The 16,014-nt window shown below is 47.7% G+C and overlaps 1 protein-coding gene across 4 annotated transcripts in view; it reads left to right on the forward strand.

The window, feature by feature from the left end:
• Nucleotides 1-12,878, forward strand: part of TCHP (trichoplein keratin filament binding) — a 16,910-nt gene extending 4,032 nt beyond the window's left edge. The window contains exons 5-15 of one of the 4 annotated variants that reach the window (XM_057744674.1): nt 183-239; nt 1,610-1,678; nt 2,359-2,532; nt 3,415-3,527; nt 3,711-3,777; nt 4,855-5,027; nt 5,880-5,961; nt 7,508-7,693; nt 8,262-8,405; nt 9,472-9,537; nt 12,833-12,878. In XM_057744674.1, the coding sequence (XP_057600657.1) occupies nt 183-239; nt 1,610-1,678; nt 2,359-2,532; nt 3,415-3,527; nt 3,711-3,777; nt 4,855-5,027; nt 5,880-5,961; nt 7,508-7,693; nt 8,262-8,405; nt 9,472-9,504 (1,098 nt within the window). In that variant the 3' untranslated portion in view covers nt 9,505-9,537; nt 12,833-12,878. Of the gene's footprint in view, nt 1-182; nt 240-1,609; nt 1,679-2,358; nt 2,533-3,414; nt 3,528-3,710; nt 3,778-4,854; nt 5,028-5,879; nt 5,962-6,940; nt 7,088-7,507; nt 7,694-8,261; nt 8,406-9,471; nt 10,842-12,832 lie in introns of those variants that run through there. The other 3 variants (XM_057744673.1, XM_057744675.1, XR_009055042.1) reach the window with 3 other exon arrangements.
• The last annotated feature ends 3,136 nt before the right edge of the window (nt 12,879-16,014 follow it).

The following is a 16,014-nucleotide window of genomic DNA, read 5'->3' on the forward strand; positions in this document are numbered from 1 at the left end:
CAATCAGGTGTCTGGCTCCCAGCGCTGTGGGCTTGAGGCACGTGGGAGATCTGAAGGGCAGGTGCTGTGCCGGCGTGCCCGTGGAGGAGCTCTTAGCCTGAGCTGATTTCCACTGTGGGTTATCCAAAACGTGGACGGACTGGAAAGGTGACATCAGGCTTCCTTCTTTGTTTTCTTGACAGACTGCTGAACAACTTTTGTATGAACACTGGAAAAAAAATGACCCCAGACTTCGAGAGGTGAAAACCAAGGAGATCCTTCCGTTGGTTTGCCTAAGTAGATGAAATCATGTTCCTTGTGGTGGTTTTAAGCTTGTATCTTGTGTTGGGGCGCAACAGAGATCACTCCAGCCACGCTGAAAAGAAGCCCCACACAGAAGATCTGGTTCATTTGGTTGTTTAACAGCGACAAGTGGCTGTGAGGTTGGGACGTCTGGTGGGGATGGGGAACCCTGAGAACGGAGGCTGGGTAGGCAGATGGGGCCACCTTGGATGGCCACATGTGGCCTTCCCCTGGAAGCGCTGGGGAGAGCCTGCATGATTTTAAGCAGGGGTGAAATGGGGTACCAGCTTCATTCTGGGGAGCAGCAGCTTTGGCAGCGGTGTCGAGGTGGGTGGGAAGGGGTGATGTCAATTGAGGGGTTGCTGCCACAGCCCAGGCGAGTGATGGTGAAGGTCAGAACCGTGGTGGCAGGAGAAGGGGACAAATCCACAAGACTTCAGGCGGGGGGGGGGGGCACCTGGCTGGGGTGACATCATTCAGTAGAGATGGGGCTAGAGGGAGAAAATCCCATGACAGATAGCATTAATTTATTTCAGTTTGTGGTTTGTGTATACACTTGGTGGTGGTGATTTATGTACTCATGACTGCATGTGGAAACTGCTAGTCACAGTAATAGAGCATCTGGCTGCTCTGGAGTGCTGTGTGTTTAGCACTAAACCTCAGGAGGACTCCTCTCCCCGGCCATTTGTAGATTTCAGTGGATCCTCCAAAGACATGTACTCAGATGTTTATTCAGAACATTCAAGTTAGTTGCAAATGTTTACATGTGTAAGTTGAGAAAAAAATTTAAAACTTTTAGAAACAATTTCGCGAACAAAAGCTTTTGGACAGTGTTGCAATTCATTAACTGATCCAAAAATTCTTTAAAACCAGATCTCTTATAAAAAACCCCGAATGTGTTGCATCTCTTGCTACAGGTAGTGTGTGTTTTTACAGCTGCTCCTTTGCAGAGGGAGGGTCAGGGAGCCAGGCCAAAGTATGCTCCTCACCCAGCTCCTGCCCTGGGGCCTGGCAGGCTTTAGCCCAGCCCGGGTTGGTTGAGATTGGGTTTCCATTTCAGTCTGCTGACCCCTTCCCACTCAGCCCCAAGGGTACTGGGAGAAAAGTGTCTGTGACTTTGTTCCAGTTCTTAGAGATGGTTTAGAATTGCCTGGTCCTTTGATTTTCTAACTGACTTGCATTCAGACTGTATATGTTGAGGTCACCATGCACTTCCTTATAAGACACCTGGCCACATTGCAGGCCATGACACTCACTGTGCTCGGCCGTGAATATGTGTCCAGTGAATCAGTGAGGAAGTTTATATGGTCTGCCTTCTCATCCTCAGATTGAATTGGACCTGCACAAGAAGCATGTGATAAACTCTTGGGAAACGCAGAAAGAGGAAAAAAAACAGGTGTGGTATGCGTTGGGAGCCTGTCTCCATGTCTTTGAATCTGTTTCTTGTTTTCAATGTTATGACTCCAATCCAGGAATACACTTTTTCTTGGTTTACTTAACACATGTTAAAAGTGAATGTTTATGGCTCTTACACAGACAAGAATCCTACACGATCACTTCCAGGGGCAGAATAAGACCAGGCATCCAGGGCTGGCCGATGGCCGATGCAACAAGCATCCTTAAAGGTTGTTTCTGTTGCGGCACCCTCTTTTGATGTAATTTACATCATAAACTCTCAACCTTGGTTTACAGCAGCACCTCTGGGGATAAAAGTGCACACCTCCGTGGACCCATCGCTTTGCCTCTGGGTTCATTTTGGAAAGTGTTTTGTTGACTTGTGGAAGGGAAGGAACCTGGGTGTTCTTGAGCCCCTCCTCCAGGCCAGGCACTGTGCTGAGAGCCTCCCCAGCTTCATCTCTGAGGGCAGCACCACTCCCATGGTTCCCACAGTGAGAACTGAGCCCAGGACCATGCTTCCTCGCCTGGGCCACATAGCTGATAAGTGCACGGTCTCCTTAGGTGTAGACATGTTGGAATGAGGAACGGGCACTGAGGCCTGCTGACCGGCGGTGGGGAGCAGGGTCTTGCTGGTTTTGTGCTACAGATGCTGACCCGGGTTCCTTTGACTCCATGCAGCAAGAAGCTGCCGAAGAGGAAAAGGAAAAACGGTACGAAAATGAATATGAAACGGCCCGACGAGAAGCGCTGGAACGGATGAAAGCAGAAGAGGAGAGGAGGCAACTAGAGAGTAAGCTGCTGGCAGAGGCGCTGCGCCAGCAGATGGAGGAGCTGAAGGTGAAGGAGATGGAGGTGAGGGCGAGCCCCGGCCGCCAGGGCCTCCTCGCTCACAGCTGCTTGTTGTTAGGAAATGGGCATTTAAAAAGCTGCACTAAACAGAAATCATATCCAGGAGGTGATTCTAAGAAGGGGGACAATGCTGGATTCTCCTGACATGCATTCCCGTGTGTGGTTCTTCCACACGCCTAGCTTGTGTGCCCGGATTCTAGAATGTTACCCATCGGGGGATGATACCTGTCCTCTCAGACGTGTGTAGAGGCCTGCTATCTGAATGCCTCCTGAGAACTTGGATTTCAGGTGCTCTCAGTAGACCTGACTTAGTCTGATGATCCAGCACACAGCTCTCACAGGAGGCTAACAGGTTCTGGGTCTTAAGGCACAAACCATTAGGATCTTTGGCCGAGGAGGCTCTTTTGAGAATACTGTACACAGTTGCTCTGAGGGGCTGGATCTTCCCATTCAGGCCAGGGGAGCACTCTCCCCTTCCCCAGGCCAGAATGATTCAAGAACTAGCTCCTTCGTGGCCACTACTTACTCTAAGTGCCAAGCACTGGGCTGGCTGCTAGGGATACAGCTGGGAGCAAGGCCCACAGTCCCGGCCTTCGTGGCTGGAGCTGTGTCAGGTGGGGGAGATAGATGTTAAGTTACAGTAAGCGTGGACAGTGCAGGGTCCTGTGGGAGCACGGAGCAGGGGCTCATCCTTGTTGGCACGGTTGGGAAAGGCCCAGCTGGGATGAATGAGGGAGCTGGGCCTAGGGGCTCAGAGCCCCAGAGTGGGGAGGGAATCCTGGACACCAGGTGGCCAGGCCGCCCTTGTTGCGTCGTGTATGCTGAGGGATGAAGGAAGCTCTGATTCTCATGAGCTTAACTGGGTTTACTATCTTGTAACCACAGGCCACCAAACTGAAGAAGGAGCAGGAAAATCTGCTGAAGCAGCGCTGGGAGCTGCAGAGGCTGGAGGAAGAGAGGAAGCAGATGGCAGCCTTGCGGCAGAAGGCGGAGCTGGGGTGCGTGTGAGAAGGGCCCCAGCCCCTAACCTGCCCTCCATAGTCAGGCGAGCCTCTCACTTTCTCAGACTTGCACTAGTAACCCTGAAACCAGAAGGGATACAGTCTGTAGAAAGTAGCTGTCTAACCTCTGCTTCATTCTTTATGAAACACTGAAGGCGACCCACATTTTCTCATTTCTAGACGCTTTTTGAGACATCAGTATAACGTGCAACTCAACAGACGTACACAGCAGATCCAAGAGGAACTGGTAAGTCTGAAGGGACAGCCTGGTGTTTCTTTCACTTTCTTTTGAAAAACATACTTTCCTTTGCTTAGTAACGGGTGCGTGCTCATGAGAAAACAGCAAGTGAGAGCCCCGCCGACCAGCAGCCCCTGCAGCCCCTGCCCCTCCCCAGAGGTGTCTGTTTGGTTGTATATCTTTTTAGGTACGCAGTTGACCCCTGAACCATGTGGGGGTTAGGGGCGCTGACCCCCCATAGAGTTGAAAACCTGTGTACTGCTCCCTCTGCCTCAAAACAAAGGAATTGGTAAATGACTCACTGAAGGGCAGAAAGCTAAAACAGTTTGGTTAGAATCAGGACTCAAACCCTAGTTCATCTGAGTCTACATACTGTACTCTCTACTCAAACAGCTTTCCCCTCAGTTAGTTTAAGGATCTGTAAAACAAAAATACAGGTACTATATTTATTGAAAACCATCTGTGTGTAAGTGGAGTCACAGTTAAAACCCATGTTGCTCAGGAGTCAAATGTACTTACACACACATCCGAGGAAGTGGTAAGTTCTGGGGTGCTTTAGTTTTGATTTTAAACATACTTGAAGTGGCATTGCTCAGCAGAGTACCTAACAGTACACCTCAGGCTTCAAGACCAGTGTTCTTAGACTGAGCTTGTTCTTTCTGACTAGCTGCTCAGTATGCCTGGCAAGTATTTTGATGGGCTGCCTCACTGAGACCCGACAGGAGAGTTGCCCTCCCACCCCGGCCGGCTGTCCTGTTGCAGAACAGCTGCAGTGAGCATTTTGTGCATATATCTCTGTGCATTTGTGTCTCTGTAGCTTGTGTTCTTTGAAGTGGAATTGCAGGCAGATTGTGTTCTGACATGTGCGTGGTGGCAGACGGTCTCTCCTTGTGGGCAGAGAAAAGCTTCTGGGCCTCTGTGGTGTCTAAACCGTCCCTAAGTGATCACACCCTGCCTGCTCTGGAAACAGCCCACGTCTTCCCAGAATGCCTGCTTTCAGTGCTGAGAGGGGCTGGCGGGAGCTGAGGCTGTGGTACCTGCGGGGCTGGGCACCGCGCCCACTGCACGTCCTCGTCCTTCTTCTAGGAGGCAGACAAGCGTATCCTGCAGGCGTTGCTGGAGGAGGAGGACGAGAACCAGCGTGCACACCTGGCCCGGCGGGAGCAGGCCCTGGCTGACGTGGCCTGGATGAAGCGGGTCATCGAGGAGCAGCTGCAGCTGGAGAGGGCGCGGGAGGCGGAGCTGCAGATGCTGTTGAGGTGAGAGGTGGCATCCTGGGCTCCACTGGTGCCTGGATTCCCACAGGTCAGCAGGTTGCCATGAGGGTCGTCTGCTGTTGATGAAACTCCCGTCCTTGTTCCTCTGTCCATCACTCATGAGGAGCACATCTTTGCTAATGGACCTGGCTTATGGGGTGTTTCCCTCGGGTTTTTTAATGTGGAAGCCATTAGGACTTAGGGTAAGGATCTGTTCATCTGAAATCTTAGAAATCTGAAAGGAAATTGTCATGCATTATAGAGACAGTGTGTGCTTCTTAGGTGTATGTGTATGGGTCTGAACCCTAAAACTGAATCTGGTAGGTTGAAGTAATGGAATAACAGGTAACACTTATTGGGCACTTACTGTGTGCCAGACACTGTGCTGAGAGTGTTACGGTCCTCCTCCTGTTTAGTCCTGACATCCAGCCCAGTGCTGGGGTCACAGAGTACTTGGGCCACGGGGAGTCACTCACTTGCCCCAGGCCCCAGGGTGAGCTAGAGTGACCCCAGGAACGTGGTGACAGAGCTCAGGCACTGGTGTGCCCCTCCTCCTCTCCAGTCCCAATGGTTTCATCCACTGCAGTGTTTCAGTGTCCTGGGTGCGTGTCATCACCAGCACTTTCTGTAAGGAGATGGAGTGTTAAAAAGGGAACTTAAAGTACTTACAACAGTAATACTTTCTGTGAAGTTGTCCTTACCTGTAATCTGCTGGAAATCTGCTGGAAGTTTATTTGGAGGTTGGCCCCACAGGTGTGCACTACCTGGCGCCTTGGAGTCCTGTTGGTTCTTTAGTTCTCTTCTGCCACGGGTGGTGGTAAGGGTCCAGCTGTCATCTGCTCTGTGTCTCCCTAGGGAGGAGGCCAAGGAAATGTGGGAGAAGAGAGAGGCCGAGTGGGCCCGTGAGAGGAGCGCTCGAGACCGGCTGATGAGCGAGGTAGTCCTGGTGACAGACGCGGGTCGGCTGGGCAGGTGTCTGGGGGGGTGACCACGTGTTGACCCTGCCAGATCCTCTGGGAACAGAGTCTGCTCTGATTATTTTCAGTAGGTTTTTAATATCATCATAAAAGTAATATAAGCTTATAGAAAAAAATTCAGTAAAGTAAAAAGTAAAAAACAGTCATCTACACAGCTGCTAATTTATTTCCTTCTACGCTTCTGTTCCTATACATAATGTTTTTTCTACATATTACTTATTATACTGAGCTATTTGATCTCAGTCATTTTAATATACTGTTATATCTTCTTTGTAAATATTTTGATGACTGTGTAATAGATCTTGTGGGTATGATAGTTTGTTTCTCCATTTCCTTTTGTGGATCCATTTTTTTTCTGATTTTGAGCTGTTATAAGAAACACTGCAGTGAACATCTTGGTGCAGAAGCCTTTTCCATATTTAGGATTTTTTTCTTGGGGTGAAAAACCAGAAGTGGACTAAAGAACATAAGTGTTTCATTTGTCATATATAAGTAACGCGTTATAAGACACAGCCCAATTCAAAGGAAATCTTTCGGGGAAAAAAGTCTTTATTGTCCATGTACTGAAAGTTATTTTAAAGTGGTTTAAAATGGAAATTATATTGTGTGCCTGCCAACATGCTACATTTTAGAACCTGTGGGAAATCGGGTCTCAACTGGTACTTTTTCACCTTTGTGAATACCAGATACTCTCCAGCACCTTTTGCTCTTTTCCCCTCATTTAAAATGTTCCTCCTCCCCAGCTCGAGGATGGAAGATGCCTTAGAAGACTGGGGCGGGGAGGGTGGGGGGGACTCGAGGCGGGGGGAGTCAAGGAAGGGAGTGAATACGGGGATATGTGTATAAAAACAGATGATTGAACCTGGTGTACCCCCAAAAAAATAAAAAAAATAAAAAAATGTTCCTCCTCGTTGTGGCCACTTTACATGTCCCCTCCAGAGAGCATGACTGTGGGGTACAGGAGGTGGCTTCCTGCTGTTCCTCGTTCCCAAGTCCTGACCATGATCTGGACGTAACCCCCTCTGTGGCCAAGAATCAAACATAGCAGCTTTCTGCGGCTCTGAACGCTAAATTCAAATCCACAAGGTTGGTGGGATGACCCGGACTCTACCTCTGGCCATCTGCATGGCTTGTGGTTTCTTACTTTTTCTAGAACTCACTGATAGGGAGCGAGAGTCACCTTGTTGCTGTGTGTCTGTGCCCTGGGGACCGAGCTCCATCCATGCCTGCTTTGATCTCTTTGGTGCTCGGCTCTCTGCATACGCACAGTCCATGTGCTCCCTCCATACCCACAGTCCATGTGCGATGGGGACGCGTGGGAAATGTGGCCGGTGGTTTGGACTGATCCCGTAGTCTGGACTTGCCTTCGTCTGGTTTATTTAGGCCTGAGGCTGAGGATTAGGTTGGTCTCGGTGTAGCTGCAGCTGCAGACTGTCCACGGCTGGTAGAACAGGCATCTGTTAAAGTCTAGCTAAAATCTTCCATCGTCCTTTCCACCGAGGATAGGTTCTGACAGGGAGACAACAACAAGTACAGGAAAAGATTGAACAAAATCGACGGGCGCAAGAGGAATCCCTGAGACACAGAGAGCAACTTATTCGAGATCTTGAGGAGGCAAGAGAGTCAGCTCGTCGTGAGAAAGAGGAGAGCGAAGAGCTGAAATCAGCCAGGAAGCAGGAGCTGGAAGCCCAGGTGGGGCTGAGCCCTGGGATGAGTGTGTGGCCAGCAGGCCCTGCCGGGGTTCCTGTGACATTGAGGCACAGGGTTCAGGGACCCTTAACTTATTTCCACAGCCTGGCCTGGACCTTGTCCAGGAAACCCACGTTTGGGAGCTCAGAGCATCCCCTTTTGTTTCCCACTGGAACCCTGAGCCTCCTGGTTGTAGCTCCAGCCCTGTTCCAGGTCCCCCATCTCCTGTGGGAGCAAGGCTGCCGTTACTGTTCCTCACCTCTCTCTCCCAGCTGCATCTGCAAGCACTTGGCTCACTGGCCACAAGTCTCTTTTCATTTGTATTCAATACCTAATAGTTAACACAAAAGGATCTTCCAAACATGTGGCCACATCCTGAGCTTTTTACAACATGCATACTCCACACACAGAACCTCTCCAGGGCCATGAATGTCTTTCCCACGCACGAGGCACTGCCACCACTAGTGCTAAGGGCTGATGTTCCAGCAGGGGACCCTGCGCTGTCCTTCCAGGTCAGAGGTAGGATTCTGTCCTGTGGCCCGTCCCTGGTGACTTTGCTCTTGGTGCCCAGGTTGCAGAGCGCCAGCTGCAGGCGTGGGAAGTGGACCAGCAGGAGGAGGAGGAGGAAGAGGAGGCGAAGCAGGCAGAGCAGCTCACGGATGCCCTGCTGCAGCAGGAGGCGAAGATGATGGCCGAACAGGGCTACCATCCCAAGGTAGGGGGCCGCAGGGGATGGTGCTGCTGCCGTGCTGCTCAGCCCGGCCCTGCTCTCCAGGCCTGTTCATAGCCCAGGGCGCAGGGCCACTTCCCAGGAGCTCGGATTCTTCCTTGCTCCTCCTCTTTTGTGTTTCCTCCTTTCTCAGCTGGTAGGGACCCTTGACATAGGGTTTGTTTCAGTCTTTTGTTGGGCCTCAAATAGCCCTTATGGCAACTTTGCTCTGGCTTCTGCCACTGCACCCCAAGGACTGAGGTCCTGACTGCTAAGCTGTGTGCCTGGGACCCTTTGTGGGACAGAGCAATCCAGGAAGAGCTCTGACGCAGCTGGTGAGAGGTGAAGGCGCAGTGCTGCTGGGTCCTAACTGTGCAGACAACAGAGTCCAACTGACCAGGGTGACCAGGGGCCTGTTTCCCTTCCTCTCCTGCCCTTGGCACCTCTGCTTGTCCCCTCTCTGTCGTCTGATCCTCTCCTTCCTCCTTCCCCTGCCTCTTGAGCTACGTGAATGACCCCTGATGTGGGGCATCAGGGGAGCACAGAGAAGCAGAGGCTGTCACCCCTGCTTCAAGGGAGCTAATGACTAAAGCACCCAAGCACTGACTGAGGGCTCAGCAGGCGTGGCACCTCTGTCCCTCCTTTACCAGGGCCACTCTGGCCACCCTGGCACTCTAAAGAGCTGCCAGACAGAAAGGCTGACTCCTCTGTGGTCAGAAACTCTGGGAAGGCGATGAAACAGAGCAGGTACCACAGCTGCTGCAGAACATCAGTGTCCTAACCGGCCAGGGCTCTAGAAGTGCAGGGAACAGCATTTCCTAAACTTACTCCAGCATGGATCACTGAGTGTCTCAGATCAGGGTCTCACAGAGCCATGTGAAATGTTACTTAGGGCTGGTACTTAAAAAAAGTCAGAGTGCCTCACTTATGGCTTAGGGTCAAAGATTTTTCAGCTGTAAATGAAAATAGCCATTTATACTGTGCTTTTAGCTCTTTCGTGAAATGAGATTAACTTCCAGGTGCTCCAGAGACTGCTGACCTCATCAGCTTTATGTTTTCTTTCTCTTCTCAGCCTTATGGACATCCCAGAATCGCTTGGAACTGACTTCACTGGTACCATAAGCAGAGAGCAAGGATGGTGAGGCCTCTTGACATGCAGCCGCCAGACTGTTTTACATGTTCTGTTCCAGTGTGCGGGTCACTGTAAAATAGTTCAACAAGCCTATTTGGTTCCACGATTAAAGGGAGCAAGGGTCTGGCTGGACTTTAAGCTGTGATGGATATGCAGCACCCAGCAGGAGGCCCTTCCCTGCCTTTCTTATCCCAGAAAGGGGCTTCACAGTCACGCGCTGACAGTGCTGTCACAGTCTTGTAATATGTTGATAAATAATGTATGATTCTAAATCGGTTCTAGGAGTTACTAGTTGTGTTCCACAACAGGATACGTGGTTTCCTGTTGTCTAACCCTTAATTGTTAACCTCCAGTGAGGACTCCAGCTAGAGATAGGAGAGAAATTTTTCAGTTTTTTAAATTGACACTTAAATTTAACTGTTCTATTGAAAACAAACCTGTGGGTCTTGGTACAGTTTATTAATTTCAGGATTTATTAATTTAGTTGTCCCAAAAGGGTCACGTCTTGTTTTCTGGAAGAAAAGAACTATGAACCCTGAGACTGTCTGATGTCATCCAAGGATGCTTTCTGAAAAGGTGGTGAGAAATGAGTCTTTCTTCCTTTAAGAAGCATTCTGGTAGAATTTCCATAGAGCATTGCATGGGGGCGGGGGGCAGTGATCCCAACATGTATGTAACTGAGCCTCAAAAGGTCACCTGGTCAGCTAACCTTTTGGCATGGCACCTTGGACCTCTAGTGTCTTGGGAACGGCTCAGCTATATGCAGCCTTCTGGAATTTATGTGCCCAGAGGAAGGGGCACTGAACCTGAGAAAACTAGATCAGACTCAACCACAGATCGGCTAAAAATCTCTCTTCCCACTATTCTATCAATGTGACATAGTCCTAGATTAATCTCCATAAATAGCTGTAAGTTCCTTACAGCAATAATATTTTTATGACTTGTATTTTTTCATATTCTTCCTCTGAGGTTTCAGTTTTCGTTATATTGTGTTCAAGATGCCATATCTCAGTAAATTACAGCTAATTACAGGGCTGTGTTCCAGGTTATTAAAAACCAGAGTTTATTAAAAAATCCCGAGTCTAAGGGCTCTATTGCCTTCACTTCTATTGTGCTGTAAAAACAAATTGAGCTGTGAACTGCATCCTTAATCTGTTTTTCATTTTCTGGTCTTACGTTTCTTTGGATGTGATCCCCTGAGCACCACTTTCCTGATGTGTGCTCACATTTACTTCCCTCTTTCAGAGGTTCATTAATATGTGAAATAAAGTTCTGGTCTGACGGCATTGCTTCCAAGCTTTGTCACTGTTGCTTTTATGAATTGCTGCTAAGTGGGTTGTATAGAATGGTGGGTTTTTACTGATTTAATCCACATCTCTTACAGGTTTGAATATTTTCTATGGTCACATTTTCTAGGTTATATTCATTTTTCTTGTGAAAGTGGTATTGTCTCCCCTCTCATTTCCACTGGAGCCTCTTCTAAGTAAACTACAGGGAATGATTAGCAATCATGCATTGTCCAGGCTCCAGGACAGAAGCCATGTGGACAGAACGCCTGGTAAACAGGCACTCACATATTTACTGACTTTTTTTTTTTTTTTTCAGTCGCACCACGCGGCTTGTGGGATCTTAGTTCCCCGATCAGGGATTGAACCCAGGCCCTCGGCGGTGAAAATCTGGAGTCCTAACCACTGGAGCACCAGGGAATTCTCCCAGATTATTGGTGTTTTTGGTTTTGTTTGTTTTTTTGGCCATGTTGCATGGCTTGCAGGTTTACTGAATATTTTTTCTTTGAGTTTTTTGTTTTTGAAGCCTGGCAGTAATAGCATTAAAAATTATATTACACTGGTCTATACCCTAATATATTTAAATGTTTCCTCTCTAAACTGGGCCTCGATTTTTGTTTCCAGATTTAGAGCTTCCACTGTCTTACTATTTTTGGCATAGCGCATACTCTTCTTAGCTCGTATCTATTGATTGTGTTTTGGCTATATATACACGTATATTGGTTTTATTATTTTAAGCACCTTTTTCTATTTACTATAAAATTAATGATTTATAGCTCATTCTACAGCAGATTCTTCTACAAGGTTCAATTCCTTTAGAACAGATGGTGTGGAAGCCACTACTAACATGCTCTGTGTGTAAATGCTTTTCACTCTTTTGCTCACTCAGCACATATCCTCCCTTGGGAGGCTGTGCAGCTAGGCCTGGGGAAGTCACAAAGCTGAACAAGAACAGGGACTGGAATCTATAAACAAGATCACAGATGAGCAGGCATCACTGGCAGGCGCAGAGCCAGTTGTAACTCATGGGACTGCAGGAACCATTTGTACAATAAATATATTCAGTACATCCATATTTCCTGATGGATACAATGAATATTTTTTCACAATCTGAGTTTTTAGGTGGTTTACAGTCTTCATAAACTATAGAGCATTATTCTGATGCCTTCAAAAGCATTAGCATTAGCAGTGCCTGCTGACCTTGACGAAATTCAGCCGTGAAGCCATGTGGAGTTTTATTTTAGGGAGTTTGACATTGTCATGTCTTCATTTTAGAGGGTTATTTACTTTATGACTTAATGTTATGATCACTGAGAAGTTCTAAATGGTATTAATAATGGTATTATTTATTCGTTCTCATTTGGCTTCTAATTTTTTTCTTTTAAAAATCGTGTTTCTTGGACTTCCCTGGCAGTCCAGTGGTTCAGACTCCGAGCTACCACTGCAGGGGGTGTGGGTTCACTCCCTGGTGGGGGAACTAAGATCCCACATGCCGTGTGGCATGGCCAAAAAATAAATAAATAAAAATGAAAATAAAAAGTGTTTCTATAAACATATTGACACACAACTTCTGTCGCACACATTCAAGATTAGCTAGATAGCTAAAACTATGTCAGCCGTGCAGTGATGATGGCGCAGAAGTCTTGTTTTATGTTGTGATACTGTCCTTGCAGTGCTTTAGCGCTTTTTTCCTCATTTTATTTTGGTTATTAGCTAATCTAAAAGATTGCAGATCACTTTTGTTCATTTTTTCCCCGTAAACACCCAATCCTCCATTTCTACACAGAAACGTTTATGGTAGAGAACACTGGCGGGCGAGAGTTGCCCATGTGTGAGATTACCCAGGCCGTGTGGCACTGTCATTCATGCTGCTGACTTGTCACTCCTGAGTGACAGTCCGGCTCACAGTTACCATAGACATTCTTGGTGATACTAACAAGGCTGTTTGGGAACCTGTGCAGAGTTCCTTTGGCCTCTGCCAGTCTTTCCAGCCCGGATCTCTCCTCACCACACAGGCCCTTCCTGCACGGGGTGAGCCAGGCCCCTGGCACCCAGTGCCACGTGCACAGCGCTGCCTCCTGGACCTGGACCTGTGGTCCCGACTCCTGTACCTGCGAGCACTCTGACATCTCCGCGGTGTGTCCCAGAGATGCTTCAGACGCAGCACAACAGTTTCATCAGATGACCTCTCCTACACTCCCCCCTCATGAAACAAAACAACAGCCACAGCAGCTGGCCCTTCCCCAGTGTTCTCAGATAAGTGGGTGGCCCCACCATCTACCTGCCCCGCGGGGCCCTGAGTCCTGCTGCTCTGACCTGACATCTCTGGGTCCATCCATCCACGTTGTCCCCTCTCACCACCATCTATCTTTCATTCCTACCACTGACTTCTGTCTGAAGTCACCCATCCACTTCACTTGTCTCTCCATCCTGCAGATCTTTTACAAACACGCACCTGAAATGAAAATCTTCTGCCATCTTCGTTTCCCTCTGCATTTAGGACCAAGACCCAAATCCTCCCCTGGCCTACGAGGCCCTATAGTAGCTGGCCTTCCAGGAGCCCTCCCTAAATGTGCTGTGCTGCCTCCTGGCTCAGCAATGTAAGTAATAGACTGGAACAAAGTTGTCCCTCACAGCATTACTTAGAGTAGCAAAAACGGATAACCTAGGTGTCCAACACTAGGAGGCTGTTTGAGTTTGGGGTATTATACAGTGCATTAAAATGAAACAGAATGCCTGAAATTTTCTGAAAATTATGGAGAAATGTTCATGCTATGTTTAAAAGTTGTTCAAAAACAACAGCTACATAATTTCATTTTTAAGGAAACATAATATTACTTTGTGGGTATTTCTAAAAGTTGGGTGCTTTTCTGTATTTTCCACGGAGAACATTTGTAACCTTTGAAATGAGGGGTAAATGTTATTAAAAGAAAAAACAAAGAAAAAGGCAAATACTAGATAATTAACAAAACTATAAGATAAACCAAAACTAAATAACCCAGACTCTATTCCTTAAGGAGGCATTTCCTATCCTCTGGCAGGAAAAATTGAAAACCCATTCCCAAATATGGGTATGGAAGGTTCCTGGTCAGGACACAGCATTAGTTAGAGTACAGTGGTTTCTGGGGCCCCTCCCCAGGTCCTCAGTCTCTGAACAACTTGGATGGGTATTATGCTGAGTGAAAAAGCCAATCTCAAAAGGTCACATGCTGTATGGTTCCACATACATAACATTCTTGAAAGGAGAAAGTGATGGAGGACAGATTCATGGTTTCATGGTTGCCAGGGGACAGGTGTGACTCAAGGGGCAGCAGGCGGGAGGCGGCCAGTGATGCAGCAGGTATCCTGTATCTTCATGTGGTGACAGGAACCTACTTGTGCAGTAAAATGGCAAGAACTACACACACACACACACACACACACACACACGTGTCTAAAATCTGTGACATCTGAAATGAGTTCTGTGATGGCACCGATACCAGTGTCCCGATTTTGATATTGTACTACAGTTATGTAATATGTCACCACTGGGGGAAGCTGAGTGAAGGGCACAGGGGACAGTTTTTGCAATTATTTTGTGAGTCTGTGATTATATCAAAGTAAAACATAATAGTAATCCAGTGTAGGGGGGGTTTCTTAAGACCGGAGGAACACTAACCATAAGGAAAGGATTGATAAATCTGACTCCATTAAAAAAGCTTATCTTCAGAAGACGCCTGAGAGGGAGGCAAGCTCACAGAATGGGCAAGGATGTTTGTAACACAGATAAGCAGCAAAATGTTCAGAACATTCCAACAAACAAACAAACCAACCTATGAGTAATTTAAAAAGAAAAAAACAGCACCTAATGAGAAATAGGTAAACACTCAAACAGGCACTTAACCAGAGAGGAACTCTAAATGGCTGTGATCAACATGGAAAAGCACACAACTGAACTATGGATCAGAGAAATGCAAATTAAAACTACTAGATACCAGCCCACTGGATGGGCAACATTAAAAGGGCTTATTACACTGTTGATGCAGAGGTAGAACAAGGGGAAATCTCATGTTTTGCTGGTACAACTCTTTGGAAGACAGCATGGAAACAGTGTTGCAGTTTGGAGACCCACCTCTCTATGACCCAGGAGCCCCAGGCCTAGGTATATATATACCCTACAGAAACCTACATGCACCAGAGGACATACTTTTCAAAGCAGTTTTTTTCATAAGAGCTAAAAATTAAACTCAGGGACTTCTGGGGTGGCGCAGTGGTTAAGAATCTGCCCGCCAATGCAGGGGACACGGGTTCCATCCCTAGTCCGGGAATATCCCACGTGCGGTGGAGCAGCTAAGCCCGTGCACCACAACTACTGAGCCTGAGTGCCACAACTACTGATCCTGAGTGCCACAACTACTGAAGGCCTCGCACCTAGAGCCCATGCTCCACAATAAGAGAAGCCACCGCAATGAGAAGCCCGAGCACTGCAATGAAGAGTAGCCTCACCCTCATCGCAACTAGAAAGCCAGCATGCAGCAATGAAGACCCAACGCAGCCAATAAATAAATAAGTAAATTATTAAAAAAAAAAAAACTAAACTCAAATGTCCATCAGTAAAATACTAGATAAATCATGGTGTATACATTCAGTGAAGATTGCGCAACATGGGGAATGTACTAATTAGAGCTACACAGGCACCTTGAGGTAGATAAATCTCAATGTGAGGGAAGGAAAGCATACATCAGTGGTTCTGCTTACAAATTCAAAACCAGGCAAAAGAAAACTCTTACTTAAAAAGGAGTGCACAGGTGTTCAACCAAAAGCAAGAAAGCAATTAGCACTAAGGTCTGGGGAAGGAGAGACCCATCGTGCCTTCTAAAGCAAAGGCAATGCTCTGTTTCTTGACCTGGTGGTGGGGACACAGGGGGGCCACTTTATAATTCGGCATGGATGCGTTAGACACATTTCTGTACGTAAGAGTTCAGGTAGGGGGAGGTGGGGTGAACAGAGTGGAGGGGGAAGGGCAGAGGCTGTGGCCCAAGCTGGCCTGAGTTCCAGTCCTGATGCTGCACCATTTAGGGACCTGGTGACCTATCTTTGGGCCAGTTCTTCATTCATGAAAAATGGAGAATGGAGATGTGAGGATGGGGTAAGATAGATACAGAAACCATCAAGCTCAAATGGACCTATTTTTCCTGCCGAGAGGATCCCCACCTCC

The sequence above is a fragment of the Hippopotamus amphibius genome, chromosome 8, assembly GCF_030028045.1.
Source record: "Hippopotamus amphibius kiboko isolate mHipAmp2 chromosome 8, mHipAmp2.hap2, whole genome shotgun sequence".
In the NCBI taxonomy this organism is placed as follows: domain Eukaryota; kingdom Metazoa; phylum Chordata; class Mammalia; order Artiodactyla; family Hippopotamidae; genus Hippopotamus; species Hippopotamus amphibius.